The sequence below is a fragment of the Dermacentor silvarum genome, chromosome 1, assembly GCF_013339745.2.
Source record: "Dermacentor silvarum isolate Dsil-2018 chromosome 1, BIME_Dsil_1.4, whole genome shotgun sequence".
Lineage (NCBI taxonomy): Eukaryota > Metazoa > Arthropoda > Arachnida > Ixodida > Ixodidae > Dermacentor > Dermacentor silvarum.
Window position 1 is genome coordinate 129,429,618 of NC_051154.1, and position 22,355 is coordinate 129,451,972.

General features: G+C 41.6%; 2 protein-coding genes and 1 long non-coding RNA gene across 3 annotated transcripts in view; 2 read left to right on the forward strand and 1 right to left on the reverse strand.

The window, feature by feature from the left end:
* The window catches only part of LOC119436024 (cytochrome c oxidase subunit 4 isoform 1, mitochondrial), a 480,308-nt gene that overhangs the window by 276,536 nt on the left and 181,417 nt on the right, over positions 1–22,355 (forward strand). The window lies entirely within an intron of this gene.
* Positions 388–9,285, reverse strand: LOC125939773 (uncharacterized). The gene is made up of 3 exons (XR_007463144.1): positions 9,110–9,285; positions 873–1,899; positions 388–837 (listed from the first exon to the last, which is right to left on the reverse strand). It is a non-coding gene; the product is annotated as an uncharacterized LOC125939773 (long non-coding RNA).
* LOC119436021 (syntaxin-16-like) overlaps positions 9,741–22,355 on the forward strand; it is a 32,357-nt gene continuing 19,742 nt past the window's right edge. The window contains 6 exon segments of the mRNA XM_037702749.2: positions 9,741–9,907; positions 9,910–9,962; positions 10,101–10,186; positions 10,302–10,320; positions 10,402–10,435; positions 15,570–15,676. Coding sequence (XP_037558677.1) covers positions 9,883–9,907; positions 9,910–9,962; positions 10,101–10,186; positions 10,302–10,320; positions 10,402–10,435; positions 15,570–15,676 — 324 coding nt within the window. The 5' untranslated portion in view covers positions 9,741–9,882.

A 22,355-nucleotide genomic window follows, 5' to 3' on the forward strand; every position in this document is an offset into this window, starting at 1 on the left:
CCTACTGCATTTTTTTTTTTTTGGTCCAATGCAGAGACGTTAACACAATCTAATTCATTTATAATCAGATGATACACACCGCTGACAATTTGCCAGAGTAGTAGTTAAATAGCTAATAAACCCTTGTGCCACATTGTTAAAAAAAAAGAGAAGCAAATTCACCGATGATAGACCGCAACCATTCTTCTAGTGCTATCATTACTGAACAAAGCAAAAATGTGAAAACGGTGAGCAAAAGCACACTTCTTGAACAACCAACCTGAATGCATGAGACACGCCATCAGTCACCAAGACGACAAGAAACCGAGAGTTCTGGAGAGCCACAGCGAATTTCCCAGAACAAGGCATAGCATAGCACTGAGGTCGCTGTTTGCCATGGTAATAAGCTTGATCTTGTACGCTTGGCACTGCTGGTTCTGGGATAAGTGGCTGAATCAGATCAGTCATCCAATCTGAACTGAGAGACTGCTTTCGTCTAGCCCCACCGTGTTCTGCAAGAGATAACCCATTGCTTGCCAGATTTTCTTGGAAGTTTGACCCAAGGTTATGAAGCTGGAGCTCTGATGGCTGCTTGACTGAGTTCTGGAGGTCTCCACTTTCAGTGTAATGAGGATTTAATATGACCTCATCACTTTTAGAAGGCGAACGACCCCCATTGTATTCCGAAGCTGCAGGTAGCAAGCTCATTTTTGGAGAAATTACTTGTTGCATTTCCGAGAGTTCAGAGCCGAAGGCTCAACTCATCTTGTTTAGGCAGGTCCTGCTGCTTCACACCAGTTGGAAGAAAGGCATCACTCGGTGGCTTTACAGCAAGACTGCTAATGGGTGCAGCCATGTCTGTACCTGGCCAGCAGGCAAATTCAGAGGCTGACAATGAAATGGAACAGTGCCTTCACTTGGGAACACTCCACTGTCTGGAAAGTTCTGCACACCTTGGGAATGCAAGAATTCAATATGCCCCTTGTTTGATACTGGAGTTGAATTGGGCTCTGGTACAGGTATTGGGCAAGAGGATCCAGGCCCCTGCCATGCTTGAGCTCCTGGTGAAGCAACATGTGCCTGTTCATTTTGCAAGCCCGAAGAAGGATGCGTAGCATTCTTGTGGTCCAGTCTATCGGCCACCCCTGTAGTGCCACTTCCAAATGAATTTGGGGCCCAAGTGTTTTTGAAAGGATGCAAGCTTCTCCCGTGCACACCAGCTGCAGTCTGGAGGGTCTTTTCCCTTCACAATAATGTCTACACTGAGTTGCTGGATAAGTGTCTGGATGGCAGAGACATATTGAATCATTGACTGTGAGCAGGAATTACAGAGAGGTGGCTCTCGCAAATGCAGAGGCTGCTTCTTTTGAGCACTCAGCATTTTTATGTAATAGTCATTAAAATCGTCAGATGCAAGCTGAGAGTGCCGAACACAGTGCTTCCTATCATCCTGGTATACACCTAGACTTAAATTTTGTGGATTCGTACTTGACCTGCATCTATTTGACTGACTAGCAACTATTGCTCGAGATATTCCGTCTGCAAGTCAGGAACATTGGGAAATACAGGAAAAGGATAAGATGGCTCAGCAGCTTGTGGAGCTCGGCGTGAGCACTTAGCCATGTCATTTGCCATAGGGTCATTGCTTATGCTTCCGTCAAAAGAGAAGCTCTCAAGTTCCAAGCCATCACTGGACTTTGGCTCTGTGCTGGTGTAGGTGAAGGAAACTGTACTGGGCATTGTACTATCTTCATTTCCTACTGCTGCCCTTCACTGACTCTTGAACAGTACTACTTAAATTATCACAGTGTCGATTGGAAGCTGGGGTATCAGTGAGAGTGAAGGTCATCTTCAATCACTAAAGATGCCGGTAGGTCCGCCTGGTTGATTTCCTTTTGACGAGGTTGCCACCGTTCAAACCTAAACACGCAACAATTACACCATTACTTTCCTTCATAGTACTTCTCACAATACTCAATATGCTTAAGGCACATCAGTAACCATAAATTTATGCTTACCGCTAATTTGGCAGCACTCATGTGTGCATCCACTGTATAAGAACTCAACAGATGCTAGAAACTAACGTACAGATGGCATTACCAGCAAGTTTAGATCTGGTAGTCTGCTCATCAAACGTTACTCCTTGATCCAAGCATCACATAAGTAATGAGCAGGGTTCCACATTTCAAGCAAAGCAAACAGCTCAGTGTCTCTATAATGGACAAGCACTATAGTAAACAAGACAGTAATTCACTTATTCCTGTGATAAACTGCCATAAGTACATTCTAAAAGTAAGTGGACCACTAGTATATTGTGCATGTAAAGGAACTCCTGCTTTTACAACAACCTTTTTTTGCAATCTTTTTTTCACAAAATTTTGTCTAAATTCTATGTAATAACATATTCATGCCTCAGCAGTACACAAACTAAGGGGCAAATTTCACTACACGATGACCAAGCAAACAATCAGGCAAAGTTGGCATTTCGTTTTAATGTGAAGGTTCACGAGTGAAAAAGAATGTTCCATGCACATGCTCATTTCCTGTGCTGTCACATGCATGTGGGGACACTGACTGTGACAGCACTATAGGCTACGTAGTTCACCTACCCCATTACTGTTTGCCCAATACCTCAGTCTGTGTATTGTCCATAATCTGTGTTTCCAGAGTTTGAAATATGCTGCTTCTCTGAACATGGCAATCTCTGAAAGCACCCGCCGAGGTGACTTAGCGCTATGGTGTTGCGCTGCTAAGCACGAGGTCACGAGATCAAATCTTTGCCGCCGTGGCTGCACTTCGATGGGGCAAAATGCAAAAATGCCTGTGTCTCGCGCATTGGGGGCACGTTAAAGATACCCTGGTGATCAAAATTAATCCAGAATACCCCACTATAGCGTGCCTCATAATCAAATCATGGTTTTGGCACGTAAAACCCCAGAATTCATTCATTCATTCATGGAAGCAACAAGTCGAGCGAGACAATGACACTGCGGTAGTTAGCCACAACTGTCGATGTCATTCTGATCGCATATCTATGAGCATTGCAGGCAGGCTACCTGCAGCAGATACCTCATTGTGAGGACATCATGATGGCAGGAAAACTCAAAGGTGTACAATATCCTGGAGCAGTTGCATTACAGAGGAAGTGCTCTGGACAGTTCACGAGCAGCAAGAACAAGGCTTCATGCACGAACCAAGATTAAGCATGATGGTTCCAAAGGATGCCAGAGAAACAAGCACACTTGGCAGCAGTGAGAAAAGTCCAGGAATTCCCGAAGAGGAGAGCAGCTGCCCGTTCAGAGAGCACAAAGCAGAAGAGCAAAAGAGGTCATGGCAGCGATGCCATGGGCAAAAACTGTTGAATCAGTCATATACTGCTGTCACAGTAAAACGTGGTGCTGGTGCTGAAACATATACAACAATGCCTCACAACAGTAATCAATTAATCAATAAACCACTTGTTTGTTAGGATAGCTCATTAATCTAAGTAGAAAAGGGTAGCAAAGTAGCAGTAATAACAGAAATAAGGGAAAAAATAAAAGCTTTATGCAGGTCAAAAAATCACCACCCCATTTAAAAAAAAATTTTTTTTCAACATTTCCAGCAGATTTATGCTCAAACACTCCACTTTTGCACAGAAAGAGTTCGACCAAAATATTAGCTAGAAGACTATCAAGTTATGTATAGCTGCCATTGTCACAGTGGTTCAAGAAACCACAAATTTGGTGATGCTTGGGTGCTGACCGGTTAACAATGTGGGCACCAAATACCCCGCATTTCAACCAGGAAGGCAGAGAAACCCACCTAATTCGATGCAACATCTATCAATTTCCCTCCCAACCAAGAAACAACCAAGAAAAAAGGCATCTCTCCACGTCACCTTAGCATGCCTGCATGCAAAGTGACCTTTTTCCATTTCCCAATTTTGGAAGGTTCCCACATTCTGTGCACAGTCTCTTTCATACTTAACTTTATTGAATCGTAAGTCTGCACGCATGTATTGCAAAGTGTGAACAGTTCAATAACCTATTTATGTTCACAATATCTTCTACATACATCATGCAGCAGAAGTGCCAACGAGAAAGACAAGACACACAAAAAAAAAAGCTTCACATGAAGAGGTCTGCAATGCAAGCTTCAGTATCAATTTTCATAATTTTTATTAAAAACTTCCAGCTGTTTCATTGCACCTTATTGTATGAACGCTTTCGTTATCGCGCCTAGAAAAATCAATTAATTTAATCAACAGTTTCTCTATGCATTGTTAACACTACTAGCAACATCATGCACCATCTGAAGTGACTAAACTATTTCACATTTAATTATTTTTACCAGATTGGGGAGTCTGGAAAATAAACTTTGACTGAAGGTGTCAAAACTAGCCTGCAGTGCTCCAAGTAATTCTTCAATAAAGAAAGATGCAAAATTTGCACTTTAGTCAACTTGGCAACGTGACTTTTAAATGACAGAAGCAGTGAAGACAGAAGCTTCTCTCAGGTTGTCAATTTTTCGATCCGTCACATAGGCTGTTTTAACAATGTCTCGAACAACGGTAGATGCTCATGAGTGTGTGCTATTTCGATATTGTGTTTAACTAATATCAAGTGCAACTTTATTTCTCCACAATGGATTGCTTTTATTCATCAGCGCTTTGACAACATATGTACAAATCATTACGAGCAAACCTTCCTGTCGTGTGAAGTTTTCACTCACACAAGAGCACGCAGTTGATTTCAAACCTCCTCTACCTTCAATCAAAGCTTGACTAGCTGTCTAATCTCTTGCATTTTGAGCACCGCCTGTGCAAGTACCTTTATTCATTACTGTACAATGTTGTGCAACACTCCACATTACTGTACAACTCTGTACAGGAACTGAATAAACGATGTGGAGGCTGCAAGCGCCAGTTGAACGCACACTTTAGACCACCTTGCTTGCACAGAAAGGCTGATTAAACGCAATAATCAACTATGAGGAGGCTTCAGCATGCTCCCTAACCTGACAACTATTGCTTCGCAAGCCTAAAGAATGCAGTAAAAAACAAACCAGGTGCCTGCTGCAGTGAGCAAAAACAAATGCTCCTTGTACAATAAACTTGCACATTTTTACATTTGCAAGGGGACTGCTTTATCGCACAGCATGGGCCATCACTATGGTTAATATTGACGCCGGCAAATCTTCATAATAATCTTTTTGTGCAATCTGACTTACAATAGTTGGGAACTAGGAACCAGGTGCATATTTTGGTATATTCAGTTTGTTTTTACTCTCAGTACTTATACTAAACTAGCTAATTATTACTATGTTTTTTTTTTCCTTGAGGTATTTTGCTTTGAAGTTTCACATAGGAACTCTCAAAAATTGTCGGAGCTATTATTATTGTTATACATCAGTTTAAAACACCGTGATCAGGCCATAATTATATGTAGCACAGTATACACTGCGACTACTACGTGTTGAAATAAAATTCTAAAACTTAAAAGCAGCAAAAGTGAACAAATTTCTAGCAGTAATGAAGAGTTAAAGAGCACAATATGCTACTGCAGCAGTATATATCCAAGTAGTTAGTATGAGAAAAACTGTGCACAAAGAACGGTACTTTGTATATACAGTAGACTTTAGTTAATTAGACTTCTCGGTTTATTCAATCCCGGCCAAAGGTCCCGGCCAGCACCAACGCATTTCTATGGGTCCAAACTTTTGTTATTTAGATACTGAAATTAGCCTTCGCCAGATAATTCAAACTTGATCAGTCAGCATGCATGTGCCTGACCCCAATAGCGACTCCTTTAGTGGCAGCATGTCTCGGCGGAGCTTAGGAGATAGTGAGTGCATTGAACACACTTCAATCTCCTACCGAAAATGCCTATTTTTGGCCTGCCCTAGAAGATTTTCAAGCAATAACCGTAACTGGCAATGTCCTGATTATGGTATTTACTCATTCTAACGCAATTTTTTTTTCTAGAAAACTGAGCTGAAAACTGCATTCGTGGCGTTTGTATGCTTTGCCGCATAGCATGGCTATTTGCGGCAAAGCTGACTATAAAAACCCGACAGCCACTGTCCAACACATATAGACCCTTGCCATTTTTCTTGCTAAAAAATCAGGTGGACGTTAGATTTCTATTTTGTTTAGTAGCTTTAATTTCATTTTTACGTTAGTTTTCTACAATGCACACATAGAAAGCAGGTGTGTGCTTGATTTGGAGGCATGCTATAATCGGCAAATACTGCTGAATGAATCAACAGTGTTTTGACGTTTCTTCCGCATTGTTTGATTCAACCCGCCGGATAATTCAATCACTTTCGTCGGTCCCATCAGGGTTGAATTAACGAAGTCGACTAATATGAAAACAATATAAAAGTTACACAAAAACCAAATTTTTGGAAAGTGCACACAAACCTATCGCGGCCTCAGTTTTATAATCCAAGATGTATCAAGGTAAAAGTTTCCAAGGTGGATTTTTCCTTTAAAAAAGGTCATCAAAAAGGCTGAGGATGTTTTAGTGTATACACTAGTGGCAAGCACGTGGCTGTTAAACAGCCATAATACTGTTAATTTCTGATAAAGCATAACACTGCTCTCTGCTTGGAGGGCCGAACAACCACTAAACGTGAATTTTCATATAAACATTTCTAGCAAATTAAGAGCTGTATGAAAGGTCATAATTTATCCCAGGCTACATTATCAATCACAGTGTGAATGAATGCAGAAACCTCATAGCAATTCTTCTTGTTTGTGTTCAGAATTCTTTACACAGGTTTCGTACAGAACATTCGACTCAAACTTCAGGGGCTATTAAAGGAATTCAAGTATGCCGAAAGGCAAAATTCAAGCATGACGAAATAAACCTTATTCATTCACATAAACTGAAAAATAGTGAATTCTTTTTCTTCTTAGCTACAATTTCTTGCAGGTAAGCAGCTGCTGAGTTGGACACATGCTTCAAGCTTTGCAAGTGGCTTTTCAAAGTTGACTTTCCCATTGTAATAATGTCAATCGACTTCTAGCATTATGATAAGTAATGTCCAAATTGAGCCAAAGATACTCAGAGTGTTAAAGTCAAATGGCAATGCAACTTCCTTTCCGCCAGGAATTTCTAGAGCCTAGAGCTTCAAAATGTAGCCATGATGGCTCTGGCGTGAACTGACTAGCAAAACAGCAAAAGTAGTGGCATGGCTTGGTCATCACATGACCAAGCCGGTCACGAACACTCCGAAAAGAAATACCTAGGATTGTTTCTCGATAGACAGTGTCGATGGTATAGCCCTGATGTGGAGTCTGTTACTTTGAATGTTTGAAATTCGCCCCCAACCCCAGTTTTCAAGGAATTCAAGCAGCACATTTATTTCCAAGAAGTCTGAGTGCCCTTGAATATCTTTCTTTCAAATTCAAGGATTTTCAAGGTGTGCAAACCTTGTTTACATGTTCTTAACAGGCATCCATTTAACATGCACAGAAAAACTATCCCAAGTTGCTTCCTGACTATTATAAAATGGCACATGAAGATGAGAACAAAATATACAGAGACTACGTATGTGTCTGTACTTTTGTCTCGTCATCGTTTCACTGTTCTGTAATTAGTATGTGCATGACTTACAAGACGATTCACTGTCATTTATTCAGATTTAATACAATTCTGGTTGCGTGGATGGCTTCTAGGGGCTGTTTCATGCAAATACAAACCGTGCAGCATATAAAATAATCACGAATTTGCCATAAACCAAGTGTCCATGCATGCATTGCAATAAAATCAGCCAGAATGCAGTCACAGGGAAGAGCTGTGTGCATATATAACAGAACATACAACTGTCACTCGATCATCCAAGATGCTTCATCGGCAACAAATGGAACTCTGCCTAGAAGAGAGAGCGCATATCGTTAACACCGACAATCAACACAGCTATTCCTGTGCGCATCTTGTGATCAAAATACACCACTTGTGCACTTAAGTGTCCGTAATCAGAAGAAAAATATACAGAGAAAAAGCAAGAAGATCGAACAATTGCGACAAGTTACAATCGCGTCCAAGCGTACTGTGAAGGTAGAAAAGTAATTGACAGTTTTCTTAAGTTGCGACTACACTAGATTCGGCATTCGCATCACTTTTTAGAGCGACAGAGGGCATTCCACTCCGCTGGCGTGACACTTAGACTGGCCGCACCATCGGTTAAGAACGACACGATGTGTTTACGACTACCAACCGACAAGATAAACGTAATCGCGCCACAGTCCAGACGCCAAGGCAACAAAGCTCCACATGGCTGACCTCGACGCATCGACAAGAGAAAAGAACAGGAAAGCAGAAAACCAAAAGGTCCATCAACAGTGTTGATCAGCCCTCAAAACTAACTAATTAAATGAGCACTGCTGCGCCCATCTGTCATTATATCAAGCCCAACTTCTTCCAAGGAACGCATGCAAAGTTCGGAATCGAAAAGATCGCACGCAGCGCGATGCCCCGCGGTGCAGTCGCGAGTGGGCGGCGAAAACTGCGCTACCTGCGACCAGACCCCTCACTGTCTGGGCGGGCGCTTCCAGACAGGTTTTCCGAGCCTCCAGAGCAAGCGAACTTGTTTCGTCGTCGTTTCAACAAAAGGATAACTAAAGAGAGAAAGGCATCGGGATGTATAACCTTTATTTATACGAACTTTAGAAGGCTACAACACACTTCAGTGCAAAACCAAGGGAACTCCCAAACGTGGAAGCAGATCAGCGGTGCCTGGACGACACCGACGGATAAGATTTGCTGCCACTTGTGACACAATCGAAAGTCAGAATAGTGAGCGTAAGTAAACAAAACGAAGCGTCAGTGCTGCGACGGCAACTACCGATATTTCGCTTTCGCCGTATTGTGAAAAAATAATTTGCGGTTCACTGAACACGAGTTTTTAAATACGAAAGCAGCTTGTGGTCTCTTGGCATGACAGCAGATAAACAAAGCTAACGTCGAAACGTCGCACCCGACGCATAATGCACGCAGCACACTAACACCGGCGTTCGAAGGCGCGTACTGCTTGTTAGCTGACTTACATGATATAGCTAAAACATGACAGTTGTAAGCCAGCTCTTGAACGAACTATAAACAGTATGGCACAATAAAAGACAATTGCTTTGAGCGAAACTTACTCTGTAGACTCCGAGAATTCAATATTCACCGGCTCTCTCATCGCAGAGCTCATGCTTGATTAGACGTTGAACGCGTGATATCCCGCACTTGTGCTCAATGAATGGTTCACATAGATTGAAAATTTTAACGTCGACGCAGCTGTGGAACTCATAGCTCCCGCGTCATGCTCGAATGTAAACAGCAGCCACAAGCAACACCGCACCGGCAGCGGTACTTCGTGTTTTCGGATGCTTAGCGGGCTTAGCTGACCGTTCGCGGTTAGTCCGCGTCGAGCTCTCTCACCTGTTCATACCACAATTAAAATATTAGTCGATATAACAAACATGAACTCAACAGAAAATTAATTAATAATTTCACACATTCTAACGCACTTTGCTCAGTTAACTATGCATCAAACATAACATAATCACAACTATCTCAATGGACTATGTGCTGTCGCGGAAGACGAGCACAACTAATATTAAATAGACAAGAGCGCGCAACTAAATCACTAAATTATTCAAATATTCAGCTAAAAAGGTATTTGCTAATTAACAATATAACAGAAGTTGCATTTATATTTGCACGTTCGGTTCGTTCGTCAGGTCAGCGAGTTCAGCCGTGGGGTGGCGGCACCAGTTCAATGTCGTCTGTTTTAAAATGGCGGCTAGAGTTTACATATGTAAGAGTAGCGTAGCTTGAAATGTTTGTGTCAAACTTGTTAAGCAAATTACTAACGTTGTATAGGTTTCTACAGGTAACGCTCAAAACATAGCTTTCAATTTGCGCCAAAATGGTGACCAGAAGTCTTACAGAAGCGTTGTGCTGATGCGCAATAACGCCCTTCAAAGCAAGCATATCTTCGGAGATCATGTAAGTTAAACTATTGAAGTTCACCGAGAATGACTGAAATGAGACTATGTTTTAAGAGTTGTTGCTTCGTTTTCGCGGAAGCTGTTGCGCAGGCAAAATAAGGCTTCAGTATGACTGTCATGACTATTATGTGTATAGGTTCATGAAGACACCGTGGCACTAGTTGGACGAGATGTCGAAACTGGTATGTGCATTTACAAAGACGACGCGGAACCTCCTCGATGGTAAGATAAGTTAGACTAGCTGGTAGCTGTGTCAGCTTTCGCTACAAGTTTTTTTTTTTTAAATACCCGTACCGTCTGTCTTTCTTTCTTCTTTTTTTCTGTTTTCTCCATCTAGGATTGACGCATTGGAAGAGGTGAGTGATTTCGATATAATGCATAGCTATGCATTGCGATTTCTAGCACTTGCTTGTATATTACTTCGTATCTTCGCACAGGTTAACTACCAGATGACGAAGATCAGAGACAAATGTAAGTTTTCCTAAACTGGGTTATTTACGTGACGCAATATGTTTTTTTGGCTTACGTTCATTGAAACTCTGCACGCACTGTCTCAGTGTTTTGCGACTAATGGTGTGTTGCCGCCTTACTACGTTATGGTAGAGTGACCTAGAATTGGACATGTTCTAGTACACTCTAGTTCTGGGTTGTGTGTTTAGTGTCTTACATTTTTAATGTAAATTTCTTTTTCTTCCTCATACGCCCACCCCCCCCCCCCCCCCCCCCCCTGCCCACAGTAATTATCACTTCTTACGAATTGTGACATCGCATTTTTGTGCGTAACACGAATCATTTGCCGTACCCCGTCAGCCGACTTTTATCGAGATACTATGAGCTGATGGGAGGTTGCAGCGGGGGCAAGAAATCCACTACGAGTAAAATAAACGAGTAGACATCATGTTGCTGTGCATATAATACAGCAGCTCTAAAGGGCAAGGAGTAATAAAGTTTTTCAGAATGCATTGTATGATGTGTCGGCTGAACTTATGACAAGTAAACCTGTGAGCAGGGGCTCCGGAAGTATATCTGATGTGTGGGGGCGACCTCTGGGGGCTCATTTCGCATGATGTAGTTCACCTCTCTCTTATATATATATAATTACTATATTTAACTGTTTTTTATGAAATACTTTATTAGTAAAACACAAAAGGCGTGATTTATTTCATGTGCGGTTAATTCTGGCATCAGGCACGGTTTGGAAAATCCGCGGATTGTGGGTTAATTTATGTACAATATATCTAAGAAATTTTGTACGTTCTTCAAATGATAACTGTCACCTCATTCGGATTTTGAGGACGCCAGAACTGAGCTTACAGGTGCAATGTTCGCAGGGTCTGCTGAGTTCTCCAAATACACGCCTATACTCCTTTAGTAAAGCGCATTTTAAGGAAATCAAACTTGTCGCGCGCACCCCTGCTAAACTTTTTCAGCAACCACTGACGAAGCTTTTGCAATGCAGAGAAATTAAGGATGCAGCCTGATAGAATTTTCATAGGAGATTTATTAGTGAGATTAACGCACATGTTGGACAAACAATGAATGGCAAACGAACGGTTAACAAAGTTTCCAAAGAAAGAATACATGCCACCAACTATACGGATGCATGCATGCAGACATACCATATGTACACATATCAACCATATTAAAACGATGCATAATATTAAAAACCCGCACTTTTCCTTCAACTTCGGATCATACACAAGAATTTTTTTATATATATATACTGAACGATGAGCCATCATGTCAAACAAAACGTGGCCAATTTCGCTCCAAATTTCGCAACCAATTTTCACTATGGTCATTCCGTGTGGCCAAGGCGATTTGGGCCGAACCAGAATAAAACGCACATTTCAAGCTTCACCAGTGATAGGTTAATGATTTGCTAGGAACAGGCTTACACCGACATTTATAATCTTCTTGCTTTTCATGGGCTTCGATAGGGGCAAGGAAAAAGGGAGAGAATGAGAGACATCCTAAAGTTGGAGCGCTGAGACGTGCTCCTGCAAGGGCTCTCAACGTAGAAAAATCACCAACAAAGAGAGTCTCAGAAGTCACGAACTTCCAGAAAATTTTGTTTCATGGCAAAAACAGGTAACAAACGCCGATGAAGGTGAATTTTTTTTTTTCCTAACTGATTTTTCGGCCCCTGCATGTATGGGAGCTTTCATTTCATTTTTATTTTTTACCCTTGTTTTTTTTTTTTTTTAGCCTTGTTCACAATTCTGAACAAGGCTCCTGTGTGGGGGCCTAAATGACAGTTAGGAAAAAAAAATGTTCGCCTTGGTCGGCGTCTGTTTCCTGTTTTTGCCATGATTCTTCTGGACCAGACGAGATTTCGTGAGACCCTCGACTTCATGTTCGTGAACAAAGCTCCCGCGTGTGGGCCGAAACATGGGTTAGGAAAAAATCGTGAGCCATTCCACTCAGTAAAGGTGGATGACTGGTGAAGCTGTTTAGCACATGGCACAGAGGTGAGACAGAATGGGGAGGCCGCGTATAGTCAGATCCAACCGTAGCGGATTTTAGCCATTGTATCTCCCAGTGAACGCGTCGACCGAGTCCATCTACAGCAGTCCTCGCTCGGGGGCGGCGGCAGTGCCTATTGCGCTTGGACCCTTTCTGCACTATCACCAGGATCAGCTCACATTTTTGCACACGCACAGGAAAAATGCGCGGAAGCCTAGCCGTAAACAACTCCGCTGCAAAAAATATTTCACCTAATTCGGCGTCTGTGTCCTGTTTTCACCATGATTCCTCCCGATCAGACGAGATTTCGTCATACCCTCGACATCAAAATTTTGTTGCGTTTGTTGAAGGAAGGCAGCACCCTTTAACTAGTCAAAGGAGTTACTAGCCTCACGGGTGGTGGGAGGGAAGAAGAGGGGGGGGCAGCATTGAGTGTGGGGGCATGCCCCGACTGGTTTAGAACCTGTGGGGGTGACTGCCCCCCGGTTCCAGGGCCCCTGGACAGGAGGCATCATGTCTGCAGGCCATTTGTGCAGCCTCGTTAAAATGCATCATTGAGATGCACCGTTTAAAACATTTTTTTAAAAAGTATTCATGAATTTAACTGGTCGTTTCATGAGCATTTTATAATTTTTTTTATCTAGCCATATGGGTCATCTGACGTGTTTATCAGACTACTCCATTGCCTTGCTATGTCTTGAAAAGAGGATATAATTTTGCACCAACTCTAATTTAGTAAGAATTTAGGTGGGCGAGTTGGTTAGGATTTATCGTACTTTTGGTAACAGCGCAAAAGCAAACATGGACAAAAGTAATAAAAACATCACAACACGACGCTGACTCACAACTGATATTTTATTCAGGAAGTTCATGCACAAATAGGAACCGAATTCCGAAAAACCCAGACATGCGCAGGACATGGGGGACACTTCGATGATGTAATTATCAGGACTTATATAAATAGTGAAATTCTTTCTCGTGAAGAATGACCGGTGATTCACTTATACAAGTTTAATTGATTGATCAAACATGTATAACATGTGTAAACTTTAATTGACTGCTTTTTAACTACTTTTTAAAATTTTGTGGCTACTTTTTCAGTTTCAGACTTGCAGCTCAGCTGTCATGAAACAGGCTGGGAAGATAAAAGGTGGCAGTGAGACAAACTTAAATGTTGAATATTTAAGTTTGTCTGATTGTCACATAATACACTACAAATCACTAAATTATTATTTCTGTAAATTTGTGTTCCACTCTTGTTATACCTCCTACACAACATTTTCAGTGCTTTTGCATTTTGCTAGAAGTGAATACATGAAGAAAATTGTTTTTAAAAAAACTTAGGTTCTTCCTAGCTTTATGTGATGGCCATTGATGTATTGTACTCTGATTTGTAGCTGATATAAGTTACGCTGCTCTTGAAACTGTCTTACCCTAAGTAGCCTTTCTGGGAACTCTATCTACAAGTTTCATAAACAAACTTTACACGCTGTTGGATTCAGCTTTACAAGCAAAGATGCCTGTGGCATCCAACTTGAACCTATATTAAAGGCAGCAGTGTGAAGTTGGAATAGAGTGATGAGTACTGTCTTTGGTAGCGTGTAATTCTTGTGTCTTATTTTCTTTTTTCTTTTCTTACTTTTTCGTTTTTTAATTAGTGTGAGCCTTTGTGCTTGTGAGCAGCACCTAAAAATGAAAAAGTGGGGCACAGCACACATAGTAATTTCTATGTGCATTCGGTGTTCTCCATATCTTTAGTGCCACTTGCATCACTACTAGACCATACTATATTAGCTCATGGATTTTGTTTATTGCAGTTAATTTTAGTGACCTTTTGTATGCAGCATAATATACACAGGTGTTGCATAGAGACCTGCTATGGTGGCTCAATGGCAATGGCATTTGCGGTTGAGCATGCGGTCGTGGGTTTGATTCCCAACCTCTAGGCTTCATTCCAATAAGGGCAGAATGCAAAAAAAAATACCATGTAACAAGCATTCTGTGCTGTTTAGAGCATCCCAGCCGGTTAAAATCAATCCGGAGCCCTACACTACACCATCTCTCATAGCCCACATGTTCCTTTTGTACTTAAACAGTACGAGTCCATCAGTTGTTGCACAAATTTTTCCAAGACATTGCACGAGTGATGTTAACTGTAATCGGGCCTTATTATAGCACTCCTAAGGCAATCTTCGTGCTCTAAGGAATGAGTGAGGAGAGATACCTCCAGCCTATAGAGAGCCTTGAGGTACTGACAGCTTCATCACTTGCGACTCCAGTGCTGTATGCAGCTTGAAAGTTTTTGTACAAACTGTGCAATATTCATAGTCATTAAAACAAGTGGCTGATGCTAGATTTTCTGAAAATTATAATAATTCCAGATGCATTTAAATGCAGTATAAAGGCTGCTTTGTGCGTGCTACTACTGTGCCAAAAAGCACTTTATCTTTAGGGGGCTTTTTTTAACCTTTTTTTCAATTTTAAATACTGATATCAGCAGACTGCAGTACATTGCTTTTATATGTATTCTATTCTCGTAACTTAGTTTCCTTTTGGGGGATGCCTTTGTAATCTTCAGAGTGTCAATTTCAATTTTTTACTACACACTTTTATATGCCTAGTTCAAATACTTCAAACATATTTTTGAGACTTGTATGTCAAGGCTGCTGGTGATTATATAGAAATAGTTTATTCATGCTGCCTGTATGTTGTAGAGCTTTGCAGATGTCCTCACTATTGGAGCATAGAAACGATAGGCAATGTGCTAAACTATTTGCTGAGGTATCTGATTTTTTTGTTAACCAGCTGCCATTATTTATGTTTCTGATATTCGGTTTCAGCATTATAAAAACTGTTCACTGTTTCATCCAGTAATATTGACAGCTAGGCAAGTTGGTACAAATTCATTGCTACTAACTAGAAAGGGAACAAATGAGTACTTGTTTGTTACTGCTTTCTTTTTGTGTCTCTTCTGTTGCAGGAGTTAGTAGCAGAGAACTATTTCTCCCACAATGTTAGTCTTAAGGTATTTTAAGTAAGTGAGCATACTCATGTGACATTTTGCTTTGCTGATATGTTTCTTTAACCTGCTTGATTTGTCTTCATTACAAAACTCTTGGAACCTATTTAATATGTGCAGTGAAAGAGCTGTCTGCCTTGCATGATCGCCACCTCAACCGACCAACATTTGATGAGAGTTCACTTGAAGAAGATGAGATCGAGCAGACAACACACCAATTGACGCAGGTTTGAAATTTAAAATATTTATTACCGTTAAGCACTGATTTTCATTACTCATTTTGACAAAATTGGTTGTTTAACTGTATTTGCTATTAATCTTTTTGTCTGTCTTAATCCTTTCCCTACCAAGGATGAGCCAGGCTAGTCATTTAAATTTGTACCGCTCCTACCGAGGACAAGCTCGGCTCGTCCATACAAAAGCCCACAAGCACAGGTTCAGTTTTACTGTGCATAAGTCACTTCAGGCATAAATTATACAGGCGTTCATCAAAATGATAGTATCACTCTATTTTAGTGCAAAGAATACAGCTTTCTCAGGTAACCTTGGAGTTTTTAAGCTCTGCAGTGAAGTTTTTATTAGTAGTGGGGTTAAATAAACTGTTTAATTTAAAAAAAAAATTTTTAGAGCCCTGTTCTGAAATAAAGATATTCAATAGTATTTCTGACTGTTTCTTTGTATATATGTTGGTTTGAATGAATAAAAACCATTGGTATTCTTGGGTCGTTTTTGCAGATAATACTCGGTAACGAAAGAGCTGTTCTTCAGCTGTGAAAGTGCTGTTTCTCAGTCATTCATGCAAAAGTAGAGTACCGTTTTTCGCATCTGTGGTTTTGTAAACGCAGATCTTGATGGTTACATTAATAGGGAGTGGCAGCAGAACTTGAACCTTTCTCTGTAACTTGTCAATGTTTAAGAATAAACTGGCATCAGGTATCTAGACATTTTGTGATTATGGTGTTGTCAACTGGATATGCTTGCGTATTGTATGCTGTTACTGCTTCTATTTATTTACAAGGTTGGAAATTACATGCTAGCAGCAACCTATTATTATCATCCAAGATGTGACAATTGTAATGTGTTATTCTGGAGCTTAAAACAACAGCCAAGGTGAAATCACTAATTGTGTAATTGTGGAAACACTTCTGTGTAATTGTGGAAACAGAAACACTGCTTAAAGGGAAAAGAAAGACCGTTTTATTCTAGATGGTTATATATATATATATATATATATATATTTATTTATTTATATATGCCTGGCAATTATATGGTCAAGTATTTTACATGTGCTTATTAATGAAGGAGGCTTTTAGTTGGCAGCATTTGATTTATCACTGTATTTGTGTACCATGACTACCACTACGGCTAACTAGTGTAAAGGGAAAGAACACTGATTAAAAAAGCAATTAAAAAGTACAAAAAGGAAATGGGAAACCAATTCAAAGTACCATCTTCACCGCATGCTTTTCTTGCATTAGTGTGCAAGTGTCCCGAAACTACAACATTGTGATATATGACATCTTGCATTGTATGAGTAAACAAATGATAAATTTGTATTTGACACAGGCACCTGGTTAGGTGTTGTGAAGTCCATTTGGAATGCATTGTTAGTTTTACTAGAAATAAGTTTTGTTAGTGCTTATATTGGCTTTTACTTTTAATAGCTCCATACTTTGTTTCACATCAGACAAAAAAACATCAAGCCTTCTGACATGATTGATTCTTTGAAAAATTGTGGAAAGCTGAGACAAACTTTGCCTGTGAATTTTGCAGAGCCCTTTGTAAGCGTTGCTATTTCGATGACGATAGTTAATAATCTCACATGTTATCCATAAATTGACACCCTTACCATTTTTTCTACGTAGTGAAACAAATTTTTGATGCACGGGGGGGGGGGATCAAATGCTTGAAACAATCCTATAGCTCTGAAGTGTTACCTCCTTGTTCGAAGTCGCCTAGAGAGATGTGCGTGTAGTATGCGTACATCGTCTGCCCATGTCAAGTTGTGACATGATTACAAAGTATGAAGTGTCCCGTCTATTTTTATGCTTAAAACTACATACATGAACCCCCTTGTGATCTGAAATTCCATCTTCAGTATTTTAAACAGCCCTCTTCTGGGAACTGTTTTTTACAAATACTGGACCGAAGGTTGAGTTTTGTCAATTACATGTGTTTGCACAGTGATTACTTGTTCTGGATCATGAAAGAACACCAAGCCCAAGAGGAAGTGTGCAATGTTAGTGCACTGAGAAGCTTATATTCTATGTTCAAATCTGCTGATAAAAGTCTCCTGCCTGGATCAATTGGATCAATCTGTTTTTTGGCTTGACTATGCACTGCAAACGCTCTTGTGGGAGGCGGCACGAAGAGGTAGCCAAAACTACATACATGAACCACCTTGTGATCTGAAATTCCATCTTCAGTATTTTAAACAGCCCTCTTCTGGGAACTGTTTTTACAAATACTGGACCGGAGATTGAGTTGTGTCAATTACATGTGTTTGCACAGTGATTACTTGTTCTGGATCATGAAAGAACACCAAGCCCAAGAGGAAGTGTGCAATGTTAGTGCACTGAGAAGCTTATATTCTATGTTCAAATCTGCTGATAAAAGTCTCCTGCCTGGATCAATTGGATCAATCTGTTTTTTGGCTTGACTATGCACTGCAAACGCTCTTGTGGGAGGCGGCACGAAGAGGTAGCCAAAACTACATACATGAACCACCTTGTGATCTGAATTTCCATCTTCAGTATTTTAAACAGCCCTCTTCTGGGAACTGTTTTTACAAATACTGGACCGAAGATTGAGTTGTGTCAATTACATGTGTTTGCACAGTGATTACTTGTTCTGGATCATGAAAGAACACCAAGCCCAAGAGGAAGTGTGCAATGTTAGTGCACTGAGAAGCTTATGTTCTATGTTCAAATCTGCTGATAAAAGTCTCCTGCCTGGATCAATTGGATCAATCTGTTTTTTGGCTTGACTATGCACTGCAAACGCTCTTGTGGGAGGCGGCACGAAGAGGTAGCCAAAACTACATACATGAACCACCTTGTGATCTGAAATTCCATCTTCAGTATTTTAAACAGCCCTCTTCTGGGAACTGTTTTTACAAATACTGGACCGAAGATTGAGTTGTGTCAATTACATGTGTTTGCACAGTGATTACTTGTTCTGGATCATGAAAGAACACCAAGCCCAAGAGGAAGTGTGCAATGTTAGTGCACTGAGAAGCTTATATTATATGTTCAAATCTGCTGATAAAAGTCTCCTGCCTGGATCAATTGGATCAATCTGTCTTTTGGCTTGACTATGCACTGCAAACGCTCTTGTGGGAGGCGGCACGAAGAGGTAGCCAAAACTACATACATGAACCACCTTGTGATCTGAAATTCCATCTTCAGTATTTTAAACAGCCCTCTTCTGGGAACTGTTTTTACAAATACTGGACCGAAGATTGAGTTGTGTCAATTACATGTGTTTGCACAGTGATTACTTGTTCTGGATCATGAAAGAACACCAAGCCCAAGAGGAAGTGTGCAATGTTAGTGCACTGAGAAGCTTATGTTCTATGTTCAAATCTGCTGATAAAAGTCTCCTGCCTGGATCAATTGGATCAATCTGTCTTTTGGCTTGACTATGCACTGCAAACGCTCTTGTGGGAGGCGGCATGAAGAGGTAGCCAAAACTACATACATGAACCACCTTGTGATCTGAAATTCCATCTTCAGTATTTTAAACAGCCCTCTTCTGGGAACTGTTTTTACAAATACTGGACCGAAGATTGAGTTGTGTCAATTACATGTGTTTGCACAGTGATTACTTGTTCTGGATCATGAAAGAACACCAAGCCCAAGAGGAAGTGTGCAATGTTAGTGCACTGAGAAGCTTATGTTCTATGTTCAAATCTGCTGATAAAAGTCTCCTGCCTGGATCAATTGGATCAATCTGTCTTTTGGCTTGACTATGCACTGCAAACGCTCTTGTGGGAGGCGGCATGAAGAGGTAGCCAAAACTACATACATGAACCACCTTGTGATCTGAAATTCCATCTTCAGTATTTTAAACAGCCCTCTTCTGGGAACTGTTTTTACAAATACTGGACCGAAGATTGAGTTGTGTCAATTACATGTGTTTGCACAGTGATTACTTGTTCTGGATCATGAAAGAACACCAAGCCCAAGAGGAAGTGTGCAATGTTAGTGCACTGAGAAGCTTATATTCTATGTTCAAATCTGCTGATAAAAGTCTCCTGCCTGGATCAATTGGATCAATCTGTTTTTTGTCTTGACTATGCACTGCAAGCGCTCTTGTGGGAGGCGGCACGAAGAGGTAGCCACGGCGGCTACCTCTTCGTGCCGCCTCCACGGTTTATTTAGACCAACCAGCCATGGTGCCACAGGTCTCGGGAGCGGCAAATACCACGGCCACTCAGGTCAAGAGCGCTAGCGTGTTCTTTTGCTCGCACTACATACATGTGGGATAACAAGACACGGAATGATGCGACGGTTGAAATGGCAAGAGCTTTTGGGACTGAGCGCTCCAGGTGGCGTAGTGAGCCCTAAAGACGGCTGCCCGCAAGTCCTTGTAGAAGTTGAGATCGGGGGGTGGCAGCCAGAGCCTGGAACCTTGTTGATACGGAAGTGGTTGTTCAACTGGATGAACCAGATGTCCACATTGTCGATGTGGAATTCCTGGACACCCTACAACTGCGGGACATCTGCTGGACCGCGTGAGGCCACGTCACTCTCGCCTTTTCAGAGTCACTGCGTTGAGGCTGGCATGGCTGGGCTTGTTCGTCCGGTGTCACAAATTTGTGGGAGGCGGCGCGAAGAGGTAGCTGCTGTCGCCACGGTTTATTTAGGCCGGCTAGCCATGGTGCCGCAGGATCTCGAGAGCGGCAGATACCGCAGCCACTCAGGTCGAGAGCACTAGCGTGTACCTTTTCTTGCGCTACAAGCACATCTGCTGTCTTCTTCTTCTTCACCTGCTCTGGAGGTGATAGTCGCGCCCCTACACTCTGATACAAATGGCATGTAAGGTAGTGGGCTTTTAGGGAGGGCCTGTAAACAATGGCAATCATAGTCATATATAGTTGCAATAACCAGCCTCACACCAAATGTTTTCGTGTTCAAGGAAAATCAAGTCAAATGAAAATATCACTTTTTAATACTATATGAGTCGCCACCCTGCCTCCACTTCCATTGTGTTGTTTTCCTAATATTTTATGCACTCGTGGATCAATATTGTGATAGCCAGGTTTCTGTTAGAACTAAGGCATTAAGGTCATGTAAAAAGCATATCTTGTAATTGGTTAGAATTATTAATCAGGACTTCTTGCATTCAACAAGAAAAACCAAGGTGATTGTCCCAAACCTCATAATCAACGTGGAAGTGATCACAGTCCAAAGTTAGTTTACAACCTACAGCTTTGAACTGCTTTCCATAAGTATGACCTGACCTCTTGCATAATGTTTTCTTGCTTTAGTTGTTACTATTTAAAATGCGTCAGCCTCTTAGTTCAAGACAGTTTTGTAATATGTACTATAAGTGAGTTTTTGTTTAGAGCTTTATTGTTCACGATTTTGCTGTCATGTGAAATCTTGAAATCATTTGCGGACACCAAATTTCATGAGACAGGGGGAAGAGACTTCATCATTAACAGCAGGTTCGAGTGCCAGCATAGTTTGTCTCTCTGTCACATCGTCTAATATTAAAGCAAAGCTTTCTTAGTGAACCCTCCTGGACTTTGCTGACCGTGGCTGCTGCTGCTATCGCTGTCATTGTCGTCTTGCCGAATAGCTCAAAACAGGACAACACACATAAAACGAATCGCCTTATATGTATAGCCATCTATACTACCTCTACAGATGTTCTGGTGGCCAGCTCTATTATCCACAGAATTACACAGTGACGCAACAAACACAACCTACATATCCTTACTGCAAGAATTACGTGCGTGCCTTTAGTTACATCATTCCTTTATTAAGTAATAGCTAAGTTTAAGTAATATTTAAATAAATAATGGGAGCCTGTTGCTCCCATTAAGCGCTAAACATATTGTGGAAGTGCTATACATATTGTGGAAAGTGCTGGCATTCATGCAAGCAATTTTTCTGTCAGTACAGCAGGCAGTACTGTTTGGCATAGTGGTGGTAAGACAGATTTTACAGCGTAAGCTGTTATGGGCTCATTCCAATAGCCATTTTGGGTCGCGATGATGCCGCCGCCAGCGTCCGTCGTGTAACCGCTATTACCAGAAACGCGAAAAAAGTACCCAATTCCCGCCGAGATCGAACCCGCACCCGCTGCGTGGGAGCCGGATACTGTACCACTGAGCCAATCAAGCGCTTGCTATCGAGCCGCGGAAAATACCCATATATAAGGCAAGCACGCAGGGGGAGACGACTCGAGCCTCCGCCAGTATGGTGGCGCCATCTAGTTAAGGTGCCTGCAAAGGCGGCGTGCCCGACATGTAAGTTGCAGTTGTAAGGCTTGATCGGGCTCAGCAGTGCAAAGATCATTACAAGCCGCAGCTTGTCGTCGACGCCGGGCGGGCAGTTCAGATCGTTCTTGTCAAAACGAGGTGAACAGACTGCCACGAAGACCCTGTTGTGCATGGTGCCCAAATTGGAGCTACTCATGAGCCGCTCAACCAGCTCACGCTGTGACTGTGCAGCGTGTGCCGCGCAGGCCTGTGACTTTTTGACACATACACGCTACTTTTTATACACCCCTACTTGTCCCCCTTTTTCTTTCCCCACTGGTCATCTCTGAATGCAGAACGTTCCTGGAAGCCCAATTCTCTCTCCCCTCTGGGCTATACCTATAAGGACAAATCAGCAGGTGTGGGCCATGCCTGACCTGCTAAGCCAAGAACAAGTGGTCAAGTGGTATCAAGGT